Source organism: Camponotus floridanus, unplaced genomic scaffold, assembly GCF_003227725.1.
Source record: "Camponotus floridanus strain SB8 unplaced genomic scaffold, Cflo_v7.5 scaffold131, whole genome shotgun sequence".
Lineage (NCBI taxonomy): Eukaryota > Metazoa > Arthropoda > Insecta > Hymenoptera > Formicidae > Camponotus > Camponotus floridanus.
Genome location: NW_020229250.1, coordinates 66,397 through 89,878, shown reverse-complemented (window position 1 = coordinate 89,878; position 23,482 = coordinate 66,397). Strand labels below are relative to the sequence as shown.

The 23,482-nt window shown below is 30.6% G+C and overlaps 4 protein-coding genes across 4 annotated transcripts; 3 read left to right on the top strand and 1 right to left on the bottom strand.

Annotated features, from left to right (window-relative positions):
• Window positions 1–317: 317 nt before the first annotated feature.
• LOC105257946 (vacuolar protein sorting-associated protein 29) lies at window positions 318–3,096 on the top strand. The gene is made up of 4 exons (XM_025406084.1): window positions 318–481; window positions 860–1,051; window positions 2,340–2,575; window positions 2,841–3,096. Exons 1-4 carry the CDS (start codon window positions 479–481, stop codon window positions 2,956–2,958), a joined length of 549 nt encoding a protein of 182 aa, XP_025261869.1. The 5' UTR covers window positions 318–478; the 3' UTR covers window positions 2,959–3,096.
• Window positions 3,097–3,939: 843 nt separating this feature from the next.
• On the bottom strand, window positions 3,940–6,066 carry LOC105252558 (ubiquitin fusion degradation protein 1 homolog). Its single transcript, XM_025406086.1, has 5 exons — window positions 5,907–6,066; window positions 5,669–5,789; window positions 5,448–5,602; window positions 4,635–5,186; window positions 3,940–4,193 (listed from the first exon to the last, which is right to left on the bottom strand). Exons 1-5 carry the CDS (start codon window positions 5,907–5,909, stop codon window positions 4,122–4,124), a joined length of 903 nt encoding a protein of 300 aa, XP_025261871.1. The 5' UTR covers window positions 5,910–6,066; the 3' UTR covers window positions 3,940–4,121.
• Window positions 6,067–6,493: 427 nt separating this feature from the next.
• On the top strand, window positions 6,494–21,382 carry LOC105252557. Its single transcript, XM_020027928.2, has 12 exons — window positions 6,494–7,036; window positions 8,581–8,724; window positions 9,196–11,096; window positions 12,971–13,019; window positions 13,770–13,889; window positions 14,144–14,290; window positions 14,471–15,220; window positions 15,703–15,987; window positions 16,352–16,579; window positions 16,906–17,087; window positions 17,330–17,514; window positions 21,225–21,382. Exons 1-11 carry the CDS (start codon window positions 6,902–6,904, stop codon window positions 17,457–17,459), a joined length of 4,071 nt encoding a protein of 1,356 aa, XP_019883487.1. The 5' UTR covers window positions 6,494–6,901; the 3' UTR covers window positions 17,460–17,514; window positions 21,225–21,382.
• On the top strand, window positions 20,680–23,150 carry LOC105252520 (sulfotransferase 1C4). Its single transcript, XM_020027927.1, has 5 exons — window positions 20,680–20,887; window positions 21,225–21,520; window positions 21,583–21,709; window positions 22,406–22,500; window positions 22,860–23,150. Exons 1-5 carry the CDS (start codon window positions 20,680–20,682, stop codon window positions 23,148–23,150), a joined length of 1,017 nt encoding a protein of 338 aa, XP_019883486.1.
• Window positions 23,151–23,482: the final 332 nt, after the last annotated feature.

The following is a 23,482-nucleotide window of genomic DNA, read 5'->3' as shown; positions in this document are numbered from 1 at the left end:
AATAATCCGAAATAAATCATTTTAATTTAATTTACATTTGTCATAGACATTTGTATTATGTTTGCATTAATTGTGATATTTTTTAAATTATAAATAAAGATGCGGCCTCATTGACGCTAAAAAGTAGCGTCAACCATTGGTTGAACAAGGAGGTAAGTATAGTTGCTTCATTGTTCAACCAATGGTTGACGCTACTTTTTAGCGTCAATGAGGCCGCATCTTAATGCATCACCCAAAAAGACGCGTCAAAAATTATACAATAAAATGGGATGTTCTGATTGGTTAACGCGTGTAGCGCCGGCTGACGCGACGCGAGACGCGCTCAGTGGAAACTCGGCCTGAGTATACATGCTTGTGACGCATTCTGCCTCCTTCATATGCGTGTCATAATCATAATACAACTTTTTAATAATTATTGATATCGAGAAGTTTAAAATATTGGAATATATTAGCATATAAGAATTTAATTAGGGAAGTCATGGTAAGTGATGCAAAATTAATTTTTAAATTTGCTAAAAATCGAAAATTGTATTAATCTAACCTCAAAATAAAAATGATTTTATATTTATTTTGTAAGTTATATAGAATGATTAATAGTATTTCTTTAAGAAATAAATCTACACATGCATCATATAATCACTAATTATCTTACAATAAATTTCTTCTTTTTCATTTCTTCATTATTTAATAATCCATTTGGGAAAAAAACTTAATAGTGTAAATAAGTATTAATTTCTTTTATAATTTTTATTTAAAAAATATATATATATTTAATTTATTTGAAAATTACTTAATAGGATTCTTAAATCTCATAAAATGACTTAATTTAAAAAAATATTTTTACAAAAACTTTTTACAGCTTGTATTGGTATTAGGCGACTTACATATTCCACACAGATGTAGCAGTCTTCCAAGTAAATTCAAAAAGCTGCTAGTACCTGGTAGAATACAGCATATTTTATGCACTGGTAATCTTTGTACAAAGGAATCCTATGATTATCTCAAAACACTAGCCAGTGATGTGCATGTAGTTAGAGGAGATTTTGATGAGGTACGCATTCTAGTAGTTTTTTTTTTAATTATATGCAAATAAATAATTTTTCCTTAGCAAAAATGTCAATGAAGGTCATCATTTTTTGCATGTTCCCGATTTTTGTCATCATATATCTTTGCATTTAAGTAAACTCTATTTAAAATTAATCAAAGAATGTGGTTTTGTTAATATTTTATTTTTACAAAGCTTAGTTTACGAAATCCAATTATTTCCAATCACTTATAATTCGAAAATTATTAGTGCCTCGACATTTTCGTTGAGGAAAAATCGTCTTCAGATGATCCCAGGAATCTGTCTTTGAAAGATGACGGAAGATAATTGGGATAATTGGGACTGTATGTACGCGCGCGCGCGCGCGCGCGTGTGTATGGTTGTATATACATGGTATCTGGAAAATCGCCCGCAGTACTTTGGGAAATGATTTGGGACTCAAAAAGAAGGAAAAAAAGCTATATAAATATATAATATAGGTCTGAAAATAAGTCGTTTTCGAGTTATAGCCACTTTTATATTTTAAAAAATCGTAATTTATAGTCCGCTTGACATCCCTCTTTTTTAAATTTTATAATTTAAAATTTAAAATTCTAAATTTGAATTTTTAAATTTCAATTCCTAAATTTGAATTTTTAAATTTAAATTTTTAAATTTAAAACAATTTTTAAAGAGGGTTGCTAAGCTGACTATAAATTACGATTTTTTCTTTATCAAAGTGGATAACTCGGAATCGACTTATTTTCGGATCTATGTTTATATAGCTTTTTTTCTCTTTTTTTTGCGTCCCGAATTACTTCTTGAATTATTGCGGACGATTTTTCGGAAATCCTATAAGTATATATGTACACATACGTACACACACATACATACATTTAATATCACATATTTCGCAAATTTATATATATATATATTGTAAATATGTGTTATATATATTATGTGTGTATATATATATGTAAAATAAATGTAATTAAATATGTGACTCAGACGTCAAATGGTACAAATCTAAAAAATAAAAATTTGAGACATAAAGCCCTTTGTGTTTGCTTTTACCATAAATGATTTAAGTATGCAAGTCTGTTGACTTCAACAACAGACAGTATAGTTATACTGATAAATGGCATTGTTTGCATTTTAATTCTACTAACAACTCAAAATCAAGTTAGGTGGATTTGTATCACTTGACTCAAATATAGTCATAATAAGATTCAGTAATTAGAATTAAATTGGTTAAAGAATTCATGTTTAAAAATATAAAAAAATATGTATGAGAAAAGAATTTTTTTACTTACAGAATTTAAATTATCCAGAGCAGAAAGTAGTCACTGTAGGCCAGTTCAGAATTGGGCTTTCCCATGGACATCAAGTGGTGCCATGGGGTGATCCTGAATCTTTAGCGTTGATTCAGAGGCAGTTGGATGTCGATATTCTGATATCTGGTCATACTCATAAATTTGAGGCTTACGAGCATGAAAATAAATTTTACATTAATCCTGGATCAGCTACTGGAGCTTATAATCCTTTGGATACGTAAGATTAATAAATTATAGAAAAAAGAATTCTATATAATTTTTTAAAAACAAAAAGTTTACTCTTGAAATTTATTATATATTTATTATTTTTTAAGCTATTGAGTTTTTTTCAAATCTCGTAACTTTTTAAATTTATAATTTAAAATACTTTTTGGGAAAAAAAATAAAGAACTTATTAGGGAAATATAATTTATGATAACAATTAATTGAATACAAGATCTTGTAAGAAAAACTTTGTTTTAATTTTCATTTTTTTCTTTCAGGTCAGTCATACCATCGTTTGTATTAATGGACATTCAGAGTTCAACAGTGGTCACTTATGTGTACCAATTAGTTGGAGATGAAGTGAAAGTAGAGAGAATTGAATATAAAAAAAGTTAGAATCAATGAAATTTTCAGTATGCATTTATCATTGCGATATCTGGAATTCAATAAAAACGCGCATAAACATGTAACATTTGCAGGGCACTTGCAATTTACTTCAAATTAATTAATTAAATAAGTATAATTATTGTGTGAATTATATTTGTTGTAAATAAAATAATATCGATTATATATTATGTAACGTAAATTTTCTCTTGGATTTAAAATGAATTAGTAGAAGCAGAATATTCCTTGCTATTAATAAATGAAATTTCTCTTACATGCAGGGTGTTTAAAATTTCGTGGTACAATTTTTGCAAAAGTAGAAGATTTTAAACATTCTAATCTATTTTATATAATTTTAAAACACTTCTATAGAATTTATTTCTTGTATAATGTTTAATATATCACTGTTTTAATTTCATTTTTTACATATCCTGCAATTACATGCGTTTATGCAATCATGATTCAATACATGCATTTATAATTCAAGACTCTAATCATGAATCACATACGTAATTACATTATGCATATTTGCATAATTTAATTAGGAGATATAAATTAATTTTTTTTTTACATTTATCCACTATTTACGAATGTCGACAGGTGAATTTGCAAAAGTTTGTCACTTTCTTCTTTATAAGAGATCAGACATTTTTGTAGTTTGTGTATTAAATATAAAAGTTTGTATAACAAATATAAAGTGACTTTATGAAATTCTATAAATTTATCATATGTATGAATAACTTAGATGCCAAAGTGATACAAGTCTATTCAAACTAGATTTCGAATTATTAGCAGATAATGACAATGCGATCTATCAACCAGTATTATAACTATAATGAATTTACTTGTTTTCAAAGTCAATCAGATTGTATAGTTAAATCAAACTTGTATCGCTTGATATCTGTGAGAGAGCCACAAATTTAAAATATTTTCTGCTAAAAACAAAGACATTACAATTTTATTAGGAGATCATAATATTTAATAATATCAATATTCTCAATATAACTGAAGCAATTTAATCACATGTTTGTAACAAAAAAACATCATTCCAGAATAAAACATTCTTACAAGAAATATTCGTTCAATCTAAGACATACATTCTTAATTATTCATCTATAAACAAACAAAAATAAACGCTCGTGTATTTGTATGTGCGTGAGTGTGCGCGTTCGTGCTTATTTTCTAGATTTCCTTAGGAGGGTGAATCCTTCGCCACTGAATGCCTTAAATTCGTCTGAATCTTTTATCTATAATGAAACCATATTAATTATATATTTGCACATACAGAAATATTACATACAGAAATTATAGTTAAATATTTTAAAGTATATATCTAAACTCATATAGAATTATTATAATACAAAATAATTATAAATTTATAAATTAAATTAAAGAGAGTTTACATTCGTTTTTTAATTTTAAATATTATAGATTGTTGCAATTCAGATTATTGGAAAGTAAACTAGATTATTATGTCCACTAGTAGTAGATTATTTCCGTTTAAAATATAAATATATAAATTCACATTTATATAAATTATATATATATAAAACTCATCTCTATCTATTTGTGTATATATATATATATATATATATATATATATATATTTGTATATATATACACATCCAAGATTTTGATATTTTATTATTTATTTAAATTCTTTCGTACTTATGTACTTTGGTACTTGCCTCTTTATTATTCGTTGGCTTCATATTGCGCAAAAACCTAAGAGTACCTATCTGATAATCGTAATCAGGTATTCCTCGAATATAAACCGGTTTAGCAGCCAAAGTTTCCTGTCTGGGTGTGTCTTTGCGCTTCTTGCCGTCCAACCGAACGCCCTCACCCTTGAAAGGCACAAAACCGGTCGGTGCTGGCATCAAATCGGCCAGATCTTCCATTTCGTTTTCCTCTTTCTTTATTTCTCTCTTTGGTTCTTTATAACCAACTGGTGGTGCAAACTCTACATTCATATCACATTCAATGATACTGACTGCTGAACCAGGTCTGGTCTCTAGAACACACATCTCGTAAATCTTTTGATTATATTTAATAGCGATTAAGTCGCCTGTAGTCAGACAGGCAAAGCTACGTAGACCATTCTCCAGCACAGCCTTTGGATTTGTAATGTCTAGAAAGTCTTCCGATTGTGGCTGAAAGCGCGAAAATGTCGCAATTGGTAATGAAACGCTTTCCACATTTAGCAGTTCGCCTTCTTCCAACAAAAGATTATGCATCATCTATAACATACAGTAAATATATTCCTACAATCATATAATTATTTTAAATTTACCATATTAAAGTTGCTACGAATGTGATATATATTACTGATATACTATAGAAAGTTATAGATGTTAGATACATAGTACAAATATTGTTTATTGTTTATTCCTTTATGGATAAAATTGAGACAAAAAATTGCAAACGATGCTTTTATTTTAATTTAATAATAGTTTTATTGCAACTTTAAAGTAAAATTTATATTTCTTACAAATACTAACCCAATAAGGTAAATAGACTTTGCCTTCATCAGCAATAAATTCCAGCACACCGCAATGAGTAATTCTATTTGTTTTTTTATTGGTCAATTTAAATAACATTGGATAAATAATATTGAGTCGAGTGAGTTGTTCCAGAGCGGACGGTGGCATAATTACTGAAAAATAAATGAATTAATGCAAAATATCTTTTTATTTTCATATAGCTGGCAATCTCTACCGACTCTTGCCACCGCGTTCAACATCCTGGCGATAAGTCCCGGGTAACATCGACACCGAAAAGCATTTGTATTGAGTGTTGAAAGGCCGTGGGATCTCCGGAAACATGTTAAATCCGAATTGAAACTGTCAATTGAAAAGTCATTTTAATAATAATAAATCATATATTATAACCTCAATCTGTCTGGTCGAAAAACAAGTAAATTTCGACACGATTTATCTTCCTGCTTGGACGTTTCTTACCATTTTGTAATTGGTTGATTTTTCTAGCAATTTATTTTATAAAACTTTCGTTATACGGTAACGATATAAATTTTCTTATTTTGTTTCAAGGTATGTTAAAAACACGTAAGATCAATAAGGAGCACGAAACACGAAATACGATGAGACGACTGTTGATCGAGAGATTAAGATTGAGGACGAGTGCTTTCCATTCAGCGACGCAAGTCAAGCGGGGAGTATCCCGCTTGACCACGTTGCGATCGACCACAGCCAATTATATCGACCTGTGCCTAGGGTAACCAGCAACGATTGACCAATCGGAGAGTCCTATTTGAATTGGCCAATTAGGTGCGAATGCTCTTTAAAGATCTTTAGTGGCCTAAACTAGATCATAGTGCGAGTATGCATGAGAAAATTGATTTGTCTATAAATATATATATGAGGAAAATAGATCAATCAATTATCTTATGCTTACGATTACGCAAAAGTCCGTTCTCCCCGCTTTATTATTTAGTGTAATTAATAATAAATAATTTGGTGTAATAATTTGGTAGCGCAGATGAAAGGAATAAATTAACTTGTGTATTGCCGCTGATTGGTCGACGCTCCATGCGTGGCGCAGGCGCGATCGGTAGTCTGACTCGAATGCAGTTGCTCTCCGAGAACTTTCCATGGCTCTAGATCGTTGTTAGCAAGTAGTAACGCCAGTGTAGTCTTCTCCGTTTTCGCCCCTTCCTCATGTAGCCTCTCATTCACGCGCGTTCTAACGTTACTTCCAAACAAATCGTACCGAATCCTTTGCAAAAAGAACAAAAAAAAAAACAAAATAAAGAAAAAGAGAAAAGCATACACTCGTGAAAGAAAAGTGTGGAAATCGCGTCATCCGTGTGGTGGCGTCGGTACGATATACACAACGCGACAAACATTAGTCTTTATTGTCGTTTCCTATTGTTTCCTATCTTCAAATAATCCAACGTGTATCTAGACGGGCATTTATTACGACGAGATAAACGAGAATGGATGTTGAAGAGGGAGAGGCGAAAATGTGCAGGCTTTGCGGCCAATACGAGAGAATTTACATCGACGTGTTTGGTGAGGAGGGCGTCAAACGTTACCTGGGCCTTAAAATCCACCGAAAAATCAACATCCTGGTGAGTTGCTCGATCTCATACGGCCGCACGAATTTTCTACACTCGACATTTTCTCGTTCCTCTCTCATCCTTTTAGCTCACGCTTTTAGGAGATTAAAAACAAATGTTTAAAAGATTAGAGAAAAGAGAGTGCACAGAAAAAGAAAGAATCAGATTTCTTTATATGCTCTTTTTGTTTTTTCTTTTTTTTCTCCTGCATTTTTTGGTCAATACTTGAAGAACTCGTATGTTTACATTGCATGTGTGAGTGTTTATATCTTAATGTTGTACGTTGTTGATGTACAGAAGAGGTACATATTTCAGTTGTAATACAAGGATATCAATGTTTCCAACTGAGCTGCAAGATTTCAACATTTAATCATAATTATTTGTCATTAGCTTCAATGTTTTATAAGATTATTATAACAGAGAAAAGTACAACAGTGCAGCATATACTTTATATGTATGTAAGAGTAATGTACATAATGCGCGCACAGTGAACACACACGTAGTTTTTGATAACTTGCAAATAATAAATTAGGAACAAGCAAAGCATTGAAAGCATTGCATATTTTGCGATTTTCTTTTGTATTCTGATAACTCGTCAAAATAATTTTGCTTTTGTTATATATATATATATATATATATATATATATATATATATATTTGTTTTTTTGTTGTTAATCTTTCTTCATTCTCTCTGCTTTCTTTGTCAACAAAGAGAAGATACCTTTTCAATTAACAAACTGTAATCTGTGTTTATTGTACTTTGATGAGAAAAATTATATATATTTGTAATGTATTTAATGATAATGATATTTTTGCCCAAGTTTTGAGAGAAATTGATTAATATTGTAATATTGAAAACATTGATTTAATTTTCTTTTTTAAAAGTAATAATTTTGTTAATATATCAAAAATTTACTTTGTATATTATTGCATTATATATTCCAATTACTCTGATAAACATTGCAATCTATAATAGTTATTATCTTTTATGCAAATTGCTTTATCGATGAAATTTTTGTACCAAAACTTCTTTGAGATCATTATTGAATGAAAAATAGATGTGAGATAATTGCAGTACATACACACACAAAGTGCGTTTATTTTTAAATGTGCAAGTGTTCTACGATAATATGCCATGATTATTGTACAAATTATTTTTACATTTGTATGAATAATTTTTGTGAATATCCTTTGGAGAAAAGGATATAATGAACTGTACTCTTAAAATTGTAAGTAACAAACAATGTAACTGTGTGAATTATAAATTTAAGTTTGTCAATAACTCCAGACTTGATGTTGTCGTGGAGTTTGGTGGGTACTAGAATATAAATGTTGTAAACTGAATATAGAGCAGAGCGGTAGTATTTGCGTTTCCTATAATGTGAATAACATCTCATTGATAGACAGGGAGAGAGAGAGAGAGAGAGAGAGAGAGAGAGAGAGGGAAAAAGAGAGTTGATACATTTAAAAATCATTCGGAATGACAACAATATATCGTTCTTTCTCAGACAAGTACATTTTTTAGTACTTAGATTGCTTCTGTTTGTGAATCGCAGATAGATGAGAGGGATCCTCTGCCCAAGGCGATCTGTGTTCAATGTCTGGGCAAGCTTGAATTCGTTTGCGACTTTCAAGAGGAGTGTCTGCGCACCCAACATGTGTTACGCAATCAGTACAATCTACCGCCTTTAACAGAGTCTGTAAGTCTCTGTATTTATTTATATTTCATCTACCGCTCTATTGCTCTTTTCTTTGAATCATATAAGAGAGAATCGTCAAAGAATTCTTTCAATTCTATCAATTTCTCTTTCAAATAATATACAATACAATATAAATACAAATGCAGAGTAACAAGGTATGAATATAAATAAATGAAATATATTTAACAATTTACGAGCAATTACTATATTTTTTAATCTTTGCTGATAAATATTAATAAAATATATTACTATTCTCTTGTACGCAATTGGAAATTCTTCTGATCATTAAGAAATATCAAAATAACAGTCGGGTATAATGATTTAATATATAAAAGTATCTATCTCTTAATGAAACAATATTACGAAAATCCAAACAAGATTGCGCAATTGCACTTAAATATTTATTATCGGAATTATAGAGGCATATTCTGGTACCCACTCTCGTTCATTTTTAATTCGATCTCTCTCTAGGCGGAAGTAAAGAACGAAGAATCAGCTTCCTCGGCGGGCACATCGTCTACGGATAATAACAACAGTATTGAAAAAAATCTTAATTCCACTAGAGGTAGTCAAGCGGAAGAGAACCAGAATGAAGCTAATGTCGTTGTCATCGTCAAGGATTCGGCGGAGCAGCAAAAGAAGAAAAACACCGTTTCGAAGACTTTGAGGAGCCTTCGCAGTCAACAACAACAACAACAACAACAACAACTTTCCAAAGATAGCGATGAAACTAATATAGAGAAAAATGTACAGAATCAAAGTATAACAGAAACATCGCCAATTCGCCATTGGCTTCGAAGTAGACAAAGCGCGGACTCGTCATCGTCATTATCTGCAGCGGACAACGAGGAGACTCCAATCGCGAATAGACTGAGAAGTCACAATAGTGTAGAAAATAATATCAACGCTCGTTCAGTAAACGGTAACGGTAACGTCAACGAGAATATGGATAAACAGACGTCGAAACAACAGCAGCAGCAGCAAGATTCATCATCGACGATTCAGCTGCCGACCTCGGCGTTCGATAAATTATTAACGATCGTTTCTGGTTCTCCTGATATCGAGGTTTCCGTAAAGGAGACGAGAAATCGGAGTAACGATGCCGAAGATATCAGTTTTACGGTGGAGCTGTGTAAGAAGCAGAATGACGATGTCGCGACAGCGCGAGCGCGAATCTTTCCGGATCAAGGCTATTGTCTTGTCGACACGGCGATCGTAAATCTGCTGCAGAACGACAACAGCGTAGAGGTAAATGGCATTATCAGTGGTATTCTCAGCGGGACATCCACGAAGAACGGCAGTGGGGCAGCGGCGAAGCTTAAAGATCTGGCGGAGCTGGAACAACAGCTGGAGGCAACGCAAAATCCGGAGGAGCTCTTCAAGATCGACGGCGAGGAGATTAAAGTGGACGACAACGTGGAGCACGTGGTGAACGGTACGCAAAACGGTTATGCGTGCAAGCTCTGTCGCAAGTTTTATGAGCGCCGAGATAAATGCACGGTGCATGTAAAAACGCATCTCGGGATCAAACAGTACACATGCGTCGTCTGCAACGCCAAATTTGTTTGCAAGTCCGACGTGATGAAGCATATCCGATGCTCGCACACCAATCCGAGGCCTATACAGTGTCCCAAGTGTCCGAAACGATTTAAATCCAAATTTTATCTGGCCGAACACGACAACGTTCACAAAGGCGTGCGACCGTACAGCTGTACAAATTGCGGACAGAGCTATCACCACAAGGTTTCGTTACAAATCCATATGAAGTCGCATTTACCACCGCAGAATCTCGCATGCGAGTATTGCGGTAAAGTCTTTCCGTTTCGTACGCGATTACTCGGCCACATCGCGAGCGTTCATATGAAAAAACGACGAAATTTTCGCTGCCGCTTCTGTTACAATCTCTACTCCAGCTTGTCGGTGTTGAACGAGCACATTAAGACGCGTCACGCGACCACGTATACATGCGACACGTGCGGCAAGACCTTTAAGGTCGCTTCCAAATATAAGGCTCACGTGCTGCAACACTCCAATCCCAAACCGTTTGTGTGTAACGTCTGCAACAATCGTTACGCGTCCAAGGCATTTCTCAACGAGCACCTGTTGAAGCACGAAGGCTTGCGCAAGCACGTGTGTCAGGAATGCGGCGCGAATTTTGCACAAGCGAGTCATCTGGCCGCTCATCGCCACGTACACGGTGAGAAGACGCACGCTTGCCCCGAGTGCGGCAAGAAGTTCAATCGTCGCGACAACATGAAGGTACATCGGAAGCGGCACTTTGAGGAGAAGAAGATTGGCGCGGCCGGCAAGCAAAAAGGCACGTCCGACAATAACGACTCGGCAACCTCTACCGCATCGATTAATGAGAAATAGTGAGGAATCATCATTGAAGGGGTCAAAGATGATTCATTCGAGATGTCGGAGGGAGTTTTCTTAATAGACTGAATTGCGCGGAAATTGTGGGAGAGATCGAGGGAGAAAAATTCCGAGATTGAATACTTGGCAAAAAAATATGATGAAACATTGCTCAAGAGAGACGATTCATTGCGCGTATATCATTGGTGCTTCGACAAATTTTTCATGTCATTCCTGACGCTTCCACGCATAGCAGTAAAATAATGATAAAAAGACGTTTTCTCTCTTGTCTATAAAAAATTAATTGTCTCTGTGGAGAATAATCGATCGGTTTTAATTTCTTCTCTAAAGATTCTTTAAAAATTATATAATATATATAATGCATGAATCTTTTATCAACATTTATGAGTAATTTTTTTTGTTTTTACGGTTTTGCAATTTTTCTTTCCTTTTTCTTTCTAAAAATAATTAGAATTGTCAAGTTTCGAAAATGTTACATCTCTTCTGTCTTTCTCTTTTTGAGTGTTTATAGTAAAATATCGACCTATCGTATTTCAAAATGTATGTGATGTATAGTATGTAAAAGCGTGCTGCGTCGGTACGTTTCTTTATACTTTTCTTCAAAGTATAGCGAGTGCTCGAGAAAAATTTACCCTATTTTGTAATAGACAATACGTTTACCGTCTCACGGCCAAAAAAATATAATTACTCGAATCGCATAGTTTTATTAAAAATTTAATGACATATTGTACGTATGTGCGTGTTTACGCGCGAAATATATTAGGAATAGGGCTTCCAAAATCAATAATCCCACGACAAGGGCAGATATTTTCTATATGACTTTACACGAGTTGTGTTCAGGAAGAAACACAAAGTTGCGATATTTGTGCGTTTCAATATTTTTTAGAATAAACATTTTATAATAAACATTGTTAAAAATATAATATAATAATATTATATACATAAATAACATAGATATTATTATTAAATGCAGATTAGTGTTGGATAAAATGTGACATATTTTTTGTAAAATGTGCGTGCGTGCGTGCGCGTGTGTGTGTGTGTCTGTGTGTGTGTACTTCTTCTCGCAAACAACATTGATACAAAAACTATACGAAAAATGTATGGTACAAGTGCCTTGATTCATGTTTTGAATATAAAAAAATAATCTGTGAACAAATTGATTGCAATTAATACAAGTGTTATATGATACACGATGATTTTTAAAAAAATTAGAATAAACGACAATAAAGTAAGAGAGAATACAGATTACGAGATATTACGAGTTATATTAAAGAAAGTTTTTTTATTATGCTATATTACATTACGAGTCGTGTGTACAAGAAATTATGATTAGATATTTATAACGAACTACATTATTTTCTTTATATCCTTAGTTAAGTAATAAGCAATATGCGCGATTTTGCACACATGTGTGATTAGAAGGTGATACTTTTTTTATCGAGACAAAGAGACGTTCATATATTTCATATAAATATTAATTATGCGTAATTGATAAGTGATCCAATAATCCTATATATGTACGTACATATGTAGGATTATAAATTTCCACTATAAGAAACCTATTTTACGATTCCACCGTTGCCTCAATAAAGGTACGATATTTTTGGGACATCTTGTGTCGCTTTATTTTATATTCAAGTTTTCTAAAATGAATTAATTATAATTTTACATATATAGTTTTAATTATATTTTCTATAATTAATTAATTAAATTTAGAATTGCAAATTTAATTTGTGGAAAATTATGCCTAAATTATACTAATGTAGAATAATCTACGAAAAAATGTTACAATTAATTTCTTTCAAAGAAAATATATAATTCAAGAATGACGATAAAATTCCTTTATAAAATTTTGTATATTTTATAGCTTTTTATTTAAAAGAAGTGAAGAACCTCTTATTCTTTTAGAAGGTTCGGCAATGATATTTTACATTTATAAAGGATATTAGCAAATCTCTAAATACCGAAAAGTATTTTATTGTTATCTAATAATTTTGAGAATAATTATATATATATGAATTACTTTTGTGTGTGTATGTATGTGTATGCGTGTGTGTGTTTTATTTATTATTTTATTTTATTTACTATAATAATTATATACATAAATATTTATATACATAGGATATTTTCTCCCCAGATTTATCGCATCAACTATTAGTGATGCGTGCTAACATTATATAAAGTATAATTAATTATACTTGTAATCGAATCCGATTACGTATTCTACAATCAAGTTTTATACATTTTGATATTTACTTAAACTTTTTCCGTAATAAAATTAATTTATATCGTTAAAGAAAGAGTGAGAGAAAGAGAGAGAGAAAGAGTGAGATTAGATTAGATTTTATCTCTTTTGATTATTAATTATTTGCTCTTTTCGTGAATCCGGCCAATAACGTACCATTTTCTTAATACAAAAATGAATTTTTGCAATGGCACTATTAAAGTATAAGATATTAAATTATAGTATATATAAGGCATTGTAAAAAAGATTTTATTATGAATTTATGCTAATTAATCTTGATATAATGTAATAATTTTGATGTTTAATAGATTACAAGTTTTTTTAGATATTGATATAATATTATTGATTAATTGATAATAGAAAATAGTATAATTTAGTAATAGTAATTTTTTCATTAAAGCTGTTTATTGAACTATTTCAGATCAAGGAAGATGACAGTATGCCGCAACAAATTTGTACACTTTGCTTTGAAAAGTTAAATTTTACGTGCGCATTCTACGACAATTGCCATGAAATTCAAAAGAAACTCTGGTCTACTATTGTAAGTACTAAATCGTCTTTGCAATAAAATTTGCACAAAAAAAACGACTCAATGATAATATATTAGAATTTATGTAATTTATGTATGTCAGAAATTCAAAAATGTAATTATTCATTCTACTACTATCATTCATCAACCCTTTTGCATCTTAATAAATGGATTAATATCCAGCACTTCCACATAAAATTATAAGAGCATTATGCATATAAAATGCTCTTAATCACATTTTTTAAAAATCTGTTTATAATTAAAAGGAGGAAACCAACGACGATAATAACGTTGAGGACAAAGAAAACACTATATCGCCAAGGAGCAACGTGAATAAACGTCAGATAAGGACCTTGTCGGAGAATTTGAGCAAAAACACTCATTTGACTAACGCAGGCTCGCTGATTATCAATGTTAGTGTTAAAACTTAGCTTTAAAAATTTAACACGATTCTCTTTAACTATCTCTTGGAAAAGATTATGTATGTAAGTGTGTGTGCGTGTGCGTGCGTGCGTATGTGTGTGTAAAATAGCACCACTTACAGGCGCGCACGTACACACACACACACACACATATATCTTTTTTTGTACTAGGAATCATTAAAAAATCATAGTCGTGGAAACTACCTTAGACGAAGCTGTTTACGCGAAATTTTCCCGAATGCCACAAGTTTTTGGGCGCAACAACAACCTGTCGGCATCCAGGAGAATAAACGAAATGCTCTAGCGCAGAAAGAGACAGTGGGTGTTGAAAAGACGGTGAGGCAGGAAATCGACATCAAGAAGGAGTACTTATTATCTGAAAATTCGAGCTCAAGGATATTACCTGCTTCTTTGCTCAATAATTCAACATTATGTGTTCATTCCTTGGATTGGTCTCTTAGGTCATGCGAAGCAGACAAACCCAAGAATGTCACGAATATTGCGGTAAACAACAGTCCACCGCCTGGTGATGAGGCAGAATCAAATAAAAGCAGCAATTTTGAATCTAGTAAACTCGCGGTGCCGGATAATATCGGAAAGTCTCTTCCGATTGTTCCAAATGCACCAAAAAAAGCTTGCCCTCTTGAATCGAATACGATCTTTCTCCACAATAACGAGAGCACTGCTCTATCTGGATCGTCATCGATAATCAACGAATGCAAGGTGAGACGCAAGTGCAGCAAAATTTCCGAGTTGATTACCGACGAACAAAAACAAATCATAGAAACATATTATCTGGTAGACGTAGACATTATGAAAAACTATGCAGAGGAGGTGCGGAACAACATAACAGTACGGGATAAAAATAATATCGAGTGCAATATTTGTCCTGCAAAATATTCTAGACTGGATAAGTGTGAGGTAAATTGTATATATGCATGATGAGGCAAAATTTATGTTTGCTTTGTTTTCTGTATGCATGATTAGGCAAAATTTATGTTTACTTTGTTTTCTGTATATGTACATTTTGTGAATTTTTGTTTTTACGATTCAAAACATTCTTCACGTTTTTGTTCGATCTTTTTATCAAAGGCTTAATAGTAAATGCTTAACAGCATGTTCAATAACATGTTCAATCTAAGATTTTATCACAATCACCAATTTAATAATTGACTTCATTTAATTATTAATTATTAATTTTTTTAGATTATATACAGATTATATTTATATGTATAATGATTATTTATAGTGATTAGCACTTGCTTGTAATTGAATATTTTAGTAAAATTAATGCAAAATTCTCTTATTTTTTTGTAAAAATATATGTGATTTAATTGTTATTATATAACTTTCTAAACTTTCTATTTTTTAATTTTAATTCTTGAAATTATTGTTTTCGCTAGGTGCATATCTGGGCGCATCTTAACATCAAGCCGTACAAATGTAAAAAGTGCAGCTTTTCGACAGTGACTCTTAGTAATATTCGCTGTCACATTAGAAAAAGTCATTTGAAAATTAAGCCGTTTGCTTGCCAATTGTGTTCGAAACAATACGCGACTTTTGCACTTTTGAAGGAGCATGTCAATAGTCACACTGGCGTACGACCATATAAATGCGAAATGTGCAATTTTTCCAGCACTAGCCGACAGGCCTTGAGCAATCATATGGACATCCACATGTCAAGCAAGGTAAATTAATTTTACTTCATTAAATGGAATCCCATTATAATTGTAGTCATGTTCTTTTAAATTAAAGATGATATACCGTAACAGACACACACATACACAGTTAAAATATGTAATGACAAAGTAATGAAAAAGTATATTACTGAAATTATTGAAATTGCAACCTTAGCAGAGAATAATTATAAGAATTAAAAATTAAGGATATATATATATATATATATATATATATGTATATCGTATAATGAATAAATTATAGTTATGTTTTCTGTAATTTTATTACACAATCGTAATTTTTGTTGTTATTGTAATAAATTATCATTGATTTTTTGTTTCTTTTCATTTTAAATAATATTTTTTACTATTATAGGATATTCCTTGCAATATTTGTGACAAAACCTTTCACTCACGCTTAAGGATGCGCGCACATATGCGTATTCATAATGACAACAATGTGACATGTGATATTTGTCGGGCTCGCTTGTCGAATGAGAAAGCTCTGGAAGCACACTGTAAGAAAGTGCACGTACAGGATTATATCTGCGAAATATGTAATAAAGTGTACAAGTCCAGAAAAGCTTTGCATAATCATATGAATGTAAGAAAATATTCATTATTAGAATCCTCCTTGTATGTTGAATCAGGAATATCTAAAATTTGGAAAACATTGAAAAATTTAAAATTTTTAGAAAATTCTTTCCTCCAAAATAGTCAATCCCTATGTTAATTAAGATTTCGAAAAATCATACGATTTCTTTTTAATATAATACATTAACAAAAGATATAACACATTATCCAATTAATTGAATTTAAATAACATGTGTGATAGCAAATTTATATGCTTGGCATATATTTTGATAAATTCACAGTAAAAATCAAATATTAATGTTAAGCATTTTATTAATTATATTGCTAATATTATAGGCTCACAAAGAGGCTAAATATAAATGCACAAAATGCCCTAAAGCATATAAAAGTAAACATATTTTGAACGAGCATCTCCTGAAACACGAGGGTATCCGAAAATACAAATGCTTCGTTTGCGAAAAATCGTTTGCTCAACAATCGCATTTGGCTGCTCATAATAAAGTGCATAATCCGCCCAGGTGAGATATTTTCAAAATAAATATGAAATACATACACATACATGGGATAGAATAAATAAGAATTTTAAATTACACAATTCTTACAATTAAGCACTAACGGAACAACTGTGATACATGATTAAAGTATAATTTTAATATGATTATAATAAAACGATAAAATTGTGATTAAAAATAAAATTAAAATTACCATATTTTAAATAATACAAATAATTGTAATTGCGTCTAATCTTCTTAATTATCAGTTATGAATGTCCGGGTTGCGGCAGGAAGCATAATCGCCGCGACAATATGAAAACACATATGACGCGATGCAAATCCATCGTGCCAATCCAAATAACCGTCCAATGTGGGCTTCGACCGACAAAAAATTGAGAATATTTCCTATTTTGCAAGAGAAATGACGATGTTTTCCAAATTGTATAGAATGGTAAATTGAAAGTGAGAAATATTCCTTCTTTTTAATCATCTCTCATTAGTAATCATCTCTCATTAGTAATCAACAGTCATAAAGACGAATACCTAGATATATTTCGTTCTTATTTTTGTTTTTTTTTATAAATCTCTTGGAAAAAATAGAACAAAATCTATTGTTGTATTATCATGCAAAATTATGTCAAAATATCAATATTCTTAAAAAAGTTTCTCGAGAATCGGCAAAAATGATACATGATAATTTAAAGACTATTAGATTGTATTGGAATAAGACTGATAATCGTGTTTACTTTGATCAAAAAGCGCAAGAAACGCATCATCTTTGTTGAGCGTCGTTCTATTTGCAGGTAAACCATGAACGTAGTATACATGGATTCATATGGCCAAAAAAGTGAAGCCAACATATAGAAAGAGACAGATAATCTAGCCCCTCTGTTCTTTGTATTTCTCTCTCTCTCTCTGTGCAAACGAATTGTAAAAGAGAGAGAAAGAGGAAATAGCCTCTCTATTCTCGCTCTCTTTCTAGATGTTGGCTTCACTCAGATGGCAAAATAAAGGGCACGGAATTTGGAGTTCATGTATACTACATCCATGAAGTAAACCTATCTTTGTGTTACTTGCTAATTTTATTGAAATTTAGTATATTTGTAGAATAATTAAAAATAATAGACATGTATTTTTTTTATATTATCGGCAATGGTACAATTTCAGGGGTGAAAACTACCCTTTGTATTTATATAGTATATTATAGTACGAATAATTAACTCAATGTATCTTAAGTTCACGGTATTAAAATTTTCTTTCAATTTTGAAGATAAGAGATAATTTTCCATGTGACTGAAAGCAAATTCGATGTAAATATTTTAGAATAGCGGATCAAATATGGCGACTTAATAAAATAATCTTGTTTTGCTCTTTGTCCAATCCAGAAATAATCAACGAGGAGATGACGAGAATCTATTTCATTTCTTTAAATAATTAAAATATAGTTTTTAAATTACATATTTATTTTTTCTTTGTAATTACATCATTTTTCATGTCTTTCATATGTTTTTGGTTTTATATTTTTGCAGAAATGATTATGCAAAAAAAAATCAGCCGAAATATGCAAAAGGTGGATAGCTCTGATTTACTTGTCAAACTCAAGTGATTTCTCTTGTAAATATTCACTTTTGTTGTATATACCATTTGAACAGATACTTGAACAAATTTATAAATCGAAGAGAAGAGCTAATTATGAATAAGTAATTGAAGTGTGATAATATTGTTTCGTAAATTCGTCGTAAAATTCTTTTATACACAATTATGCAATAATATAGCAGTCATAAAATGTGGTGTGCAAATTCTTTGTGTATAAAAGAATTTTTTTTGCACATTGTTTCATTGCAAAAAAAATATAAAACTTGAAAAATATAAGAAAGGCGTGAAAAATCATCATGTAATTACAAGAAAAAACAAAATAAATAAGTAAAACAAATGTGTTAAAAATTAATTAAAAAAAATAAAATGGAGATAGATTCTCGCTATCTCTGTGTTAATTATTTTTGGATTCAACGAAGAGCAAGACAAGAGTATTTTATTCGCCAGATTAGATCGTCCAATTTGATCCGCCATTTTATAATTTTTACATGGAATTTATTTCCAGTGAACATATAAAAAACTTCTTATTATTTCTTAAAAAAAAAAAATTCTAATATCGTGAACTTAAATGCAATGAGTTAATTATTCGTACTTATACATATAAGGATAGTTTTCACCCCTAAAATTGCACCATTGCCGATATAAGAAAATACATTATTTTTAACTATTCTACAAGTATTCTAAGTTTCAATAAAATCGGCGAGTAACACAAGGATAAGTTTACTTGTAAGTTACTAATGCTTTTATTTTCATTAAGCTTATAATTAGATAGCTTTTCTACATATTATTGCAACTATTATCTTGCATCTATTACCTGCTTTAATGAAAGACAATGATTTAATATGTTTGTTTTAAGTTTTAAATCTTTTTTCACAATTTTACATTTATTCCATGCTGTAAATTTTTTATTCAATAGATTTTATAAAAAATTGTAAAAAATAGACAAGGAGAAAATAATATAAGACTGAATATACATATCCATATATATATATATATATATATATATATATATATATATATAATATCATTTTAGTTATATTTATATTTTAAATAATTTTACCAAATTGAAATTTCTATGCATTTGTTTTAGATAGATAGATTGATCGATTTATTTTTTACTCAATTCTCTAATTTTTTTACATATTGATATATCTTAAATTTTCTACTATATAAATTGTATTTTATTTTATACAATAAGTTAGTAATGCAATAAAACAAATTTGTTTTTTTTGTGTGCTCTTTTATTAGCCTGTATATTCCACATTTGGCGTTAAGCGTACAGGAACTAAATCGTGGAAGGAAAGGATTGGAATTTTCGCAAATAAATGAGTAAAAAGTTATATTGTGCGCTAAGTTTCTTCGATAATCTTAATTAAAAATGAAAAAGAATCACTGGGTTTTCAAGAAGAAAGTACAAGGCGCAGTAAAGGAAGAAAGTTGGAGAAAGTTAACCGGCTGATCTGAATTTTTATTCGAGGTCACTACTAGCAAGTTCCACTAGCGGATTCTTTTTAATTCAGTCAGAAAGTTGATGTCTTAACGCGTCGTAGATAGAAAACGTTATCATCGTAGTTGATGAAAATTGATATTTTTAATCCTTATAATCAATATTGTATATTGTGTCGCTTGTGTATATTATAAGATAAAGCAGAATTTCTTTAATTCAAGGTCAATACATGTATGATCGTGAAAAACTTGCACTGCAATTACATTAACATTTTCGTAATTTGCACAATGCATTTAAACAAAATAATCTGATGATAAGATAAGCGCACTGATAATATATGACAATGAAAAGTAATCAGTAATTAGTGAAAAATAAATCTTGAAAGCAAAGGAAGCATGTGATCGGATCTCTTCGAGGATTGACATATTCGGAAATTCCTGATAATCCTCGCGCATAATTTGTCGAATAATTATCAACAATCAATTTTTCTCATTAATTACAATTGTGTGAAATATTGTTGCTAACTACGTTAAACCGTAATCAAGATTCGAAGAAATAAAAGACAAAAGACACATGGCCCAGCAGATTCCAAAGTACGAGCTTTTGCCTGATATGGAGACGATAAAAATATTACAAAAATTCAAAGGCGAAAGAACTGGCTTTGTTTTAGTAGGCCCGAAAAAATATTTTTTCCCTTTTAAATTTATAAAAGAAGGCATTGGTTTCTACAATTTTAAAGCCAAGCCGGACGATACTTGGGTTTTATCGTATCCAAGATCAGGTATAGTGCATCGATTAGTGCAAAACTGAATGTAATCGATTTGTTGCGAACTGTAATTGTGAGTGATTTGTTGATCTAAATCTAATATATGACAATATATTCTACACTTAAACAATAAACATGTCAAAAGAAAGACAAAGATATTTAACTTTACAGATATCTTTTAATTAGAAAGTTTTGATTTCTTATATATCTTTTAATTAACATCCCAATATTTCTCAAATGTTTTTTCATTAATTTTTCAATTTTTCATAATTTCTATCCTTTTAAATTAAATATTTTGTTACCATTGTTTGATAAAAGAAATAAGAAATTACTTGAATTTTTTCTTTTAAAGGAACTACTCTCACTCAGGAATTGGTCTATTTGTTGGCAAATAATTTGGATTTTCATACTGCGGGAAAGAAACTACTGCACGAGAGATTTCCCTTTCTCGAATTCAGCATGTTCAACCATCCCGAAGTGACACGCGAATTGCTTGAAATTAATAAAGGCGATTTCTTGAAGGAACAGTTATGTCGAGAGATAGCTAAACCTGGCTACGAGATGGTTGCCGCGATTCCATCGCCCAGATTTATTAAATCTCACTTTCCATTTTCCATGTTGCCTGGACTTTTAGACGTTGATTGCAAGGTAATAGCAGAAAATTGGAAAACTTTATTGGCAAATATTATGATTCCGCATTTTTCTTAAAGGTTGTTTACGTGGCTCGTAATCCAAAAGATGTTGCCGTGTCCTGGTACTATTGGAATAAAACGGTAAAGACACAAGGATATATCGGCGACTTCTCCACTTTTTGGAACTATTTTGAGAATGACCGTAGTAAGTAGAATAAAATTTAGACAATCATATGTGATTTCTGTTTTGCACTATAGATATTTTTATTATTTAAATTATAGTTATATAAGAGGTGACAGAATGTGCGTTGTCAAGTTTTTTATTTATTTTTTTTAAAGACGCATTTTTATATTTTTAATTTTATATATATATATATATATATATATATATACTGTAATTATAAATTTTTATGTGTGTATAACGAGTTAATTTATATGATTTTAAAAGATGTGTACTTATGTTTAATTTTAAATATTTTTAAATTTGTATAGTAATTTTTTAGTTAATGATGTTTTGTATCATTTTATATATATATCTATGTTTTGTATTGTATTTTATAAAAATTATACAAGTCTTTTCGTACATTTATTAAATATCATTAAAACATAATTTTTTTTGATAAATAATTTCTGAAAAACATTAATTAATGAAAGACATTTAAATTCTAAAGAAATTTACAACTACAGGATCTAATTTTAGAATTATATATTATTATGTGCAAATAAGTGACAAATTAAGAATCATGAATGGATGAATATAATTTCTCTATTTTCATATGATATCTATTATATCTATTAATAAAAATTTGCCTCTCATGCCCATTTGTTTTACAATTAGTTAAATAATTTTCTATCAATGAATGAATGAATAGATTTTTAATGTAATTCTTAATTTTTGTAGCACCTTGGAGTCCGTACTTTGCTCATTTGAAAGAAGCATGGAATATGAAAGATCATCCAAATGTTTTGTTTCTTTTCTACGAGGAAATGATACATGTAAATATATTCTTTCTTTATTTTTTAGATATATATTGTAAACTACAGATTACATTGCATATATTAATTCTGCCCAATTATAAATACCTGCTCTTGTTTTACATCTTACCATACGAGATATGATCACATGTTAACAGGCTAATATAATATATAGAAGTCTGTGCTTTAAACTAAAATATGTATACACACACACACACCCACCCACACACCCACACGCACACACACACGCACACACGCACACGCACACTTTGGTTAATAACTTATCAAACTATTTATTAACTTATTTTTTCCTTCTGCCATTTCCTAGACTTTTGTGTGACGCATGTATTGGAATAAAAATTGTATTAAATGTCTTCCAGGATTTTCCAAAGGCAATTAAGAAAGTAGCAAAATTCTTAGGCAAAACATATAACGATGAAGAGATCAATAAAGTGGCAGATTATTTGAAAATAGAAAATTTTCGCAATAACACCATGGTGAATGGTTCTGACTTTAAAGCCTGTGGCATTATAGACGAGGGAAATTTTGTCAGGAAGGGTGGTATTAATGGGTGGAAGGACTTGTTTACTCCGGAACTCAACAAAAGGGCAGACAAATGGATTGAGAAGAATCTCAGAGACACTGATTTGCGTTTCCCATTTTTTCAATAACGACATAGACAACAATTAAAAAAATTGAATAATTTTGATAAATTGAAAAGGTGTTGATTTCTCAAATAAATTTTGATTGTATTTTTGTATTTGATTGTATTTTAATAAATGCACATGTTCATTTTTCTTTCTTATATCTTATCTAAAGACTATTTTGAAAAAATTCCAATCTTATTTTATTAGAAAAGTTTCTTTATAATTTTATTATTTTGTTACACATATATATTCGCAAATTCGACATATTTTACTTTTATTGTGTTTTCGTACATTTGCAGATGAAATTTTAAAAAAAGAATACATACAATAAAAACATACATGAAAAATATATCAAA

Excerpts from the sequence above, each read along its gene's own strand:
- LOC105252557 (XM_020027928.2), top strand. The coding sequence starts at position 6,902 with ATGGATGTTGAAGAGGGAGAGGCGAAAATGTGCAGGCTTTGCGGCCAA. Across the intron at positions 7,037-8,580 it reads ACCGAAAAATCAACATCCTG|ATAGATGAGAGGGATCCTCT; the intron begins GTGAGTTGCTCG and ends TGTGAATCGCAG. Across the intron at positions 13,020-13,769 it reads TTATTCTTTTAGAAGGTTCG|ATCAAGGAAGATGACAGTAT; the intron begins GCAATGATATTT and ends GAACTATTTCAG.
- LOC105252520 (XM_020027927.1), top strand. The coding sequence starts at position 20,680 with ATGGCCCAGCAGATTCCAAAGTACGAGCTTTTGCCTGATATGGAGACG. Across the intron at positions 21,521-21,582 it reads TTTTAGACGTTGATTGCAAG|GTTGTTTACGTGGCTCGTAA; the intron begins GTAATAGCAGAA and ends TTTTTCTTAAAG. Across the intron at positions 21,710-22,405 it reads CTATTTTGAGAATGACCGTA|CACCTTGGAGTCCGTACTTT; the intron begins GTAAGTAGAATA and ends TAATTTTTGTAG.
- LOC105257946 (XM_025406084.1), top strand. Across the intron at positions 1,052-2,339 it reads TTAGAGGAGATTTTGATGAG|AATTTAAATTATCCAGAGCA; the intron begins GTACGCATTCTA and ends TTTTACTTACAG. Across the intron at positions 2,576-2,840 it reads GCTTATAATCCTTTGGATAC|GTCAGTCATACCATCGTTTG; the intron begins GTAAGATTAATA and ends TTTTTCTTTCAG.
- LOC105252558 (XM_025406086.1), bottom strand. Across the intron at positions 5,603-5,668 it reads TGTTGAACGCGGTGGCAAGA|TAATTATGCCACCGTCCGCT; the intron begins GTCGGTAGAGAT and ends TTTATTTTTCAG. Across the intron at positions 4,194-4,634 it reads AGCCAACGAATAATAAAGAG|ATAAAAGATTCAGACGAATT; the intron begins GCAAGTACCAAA and ends GTTTCATTATAG.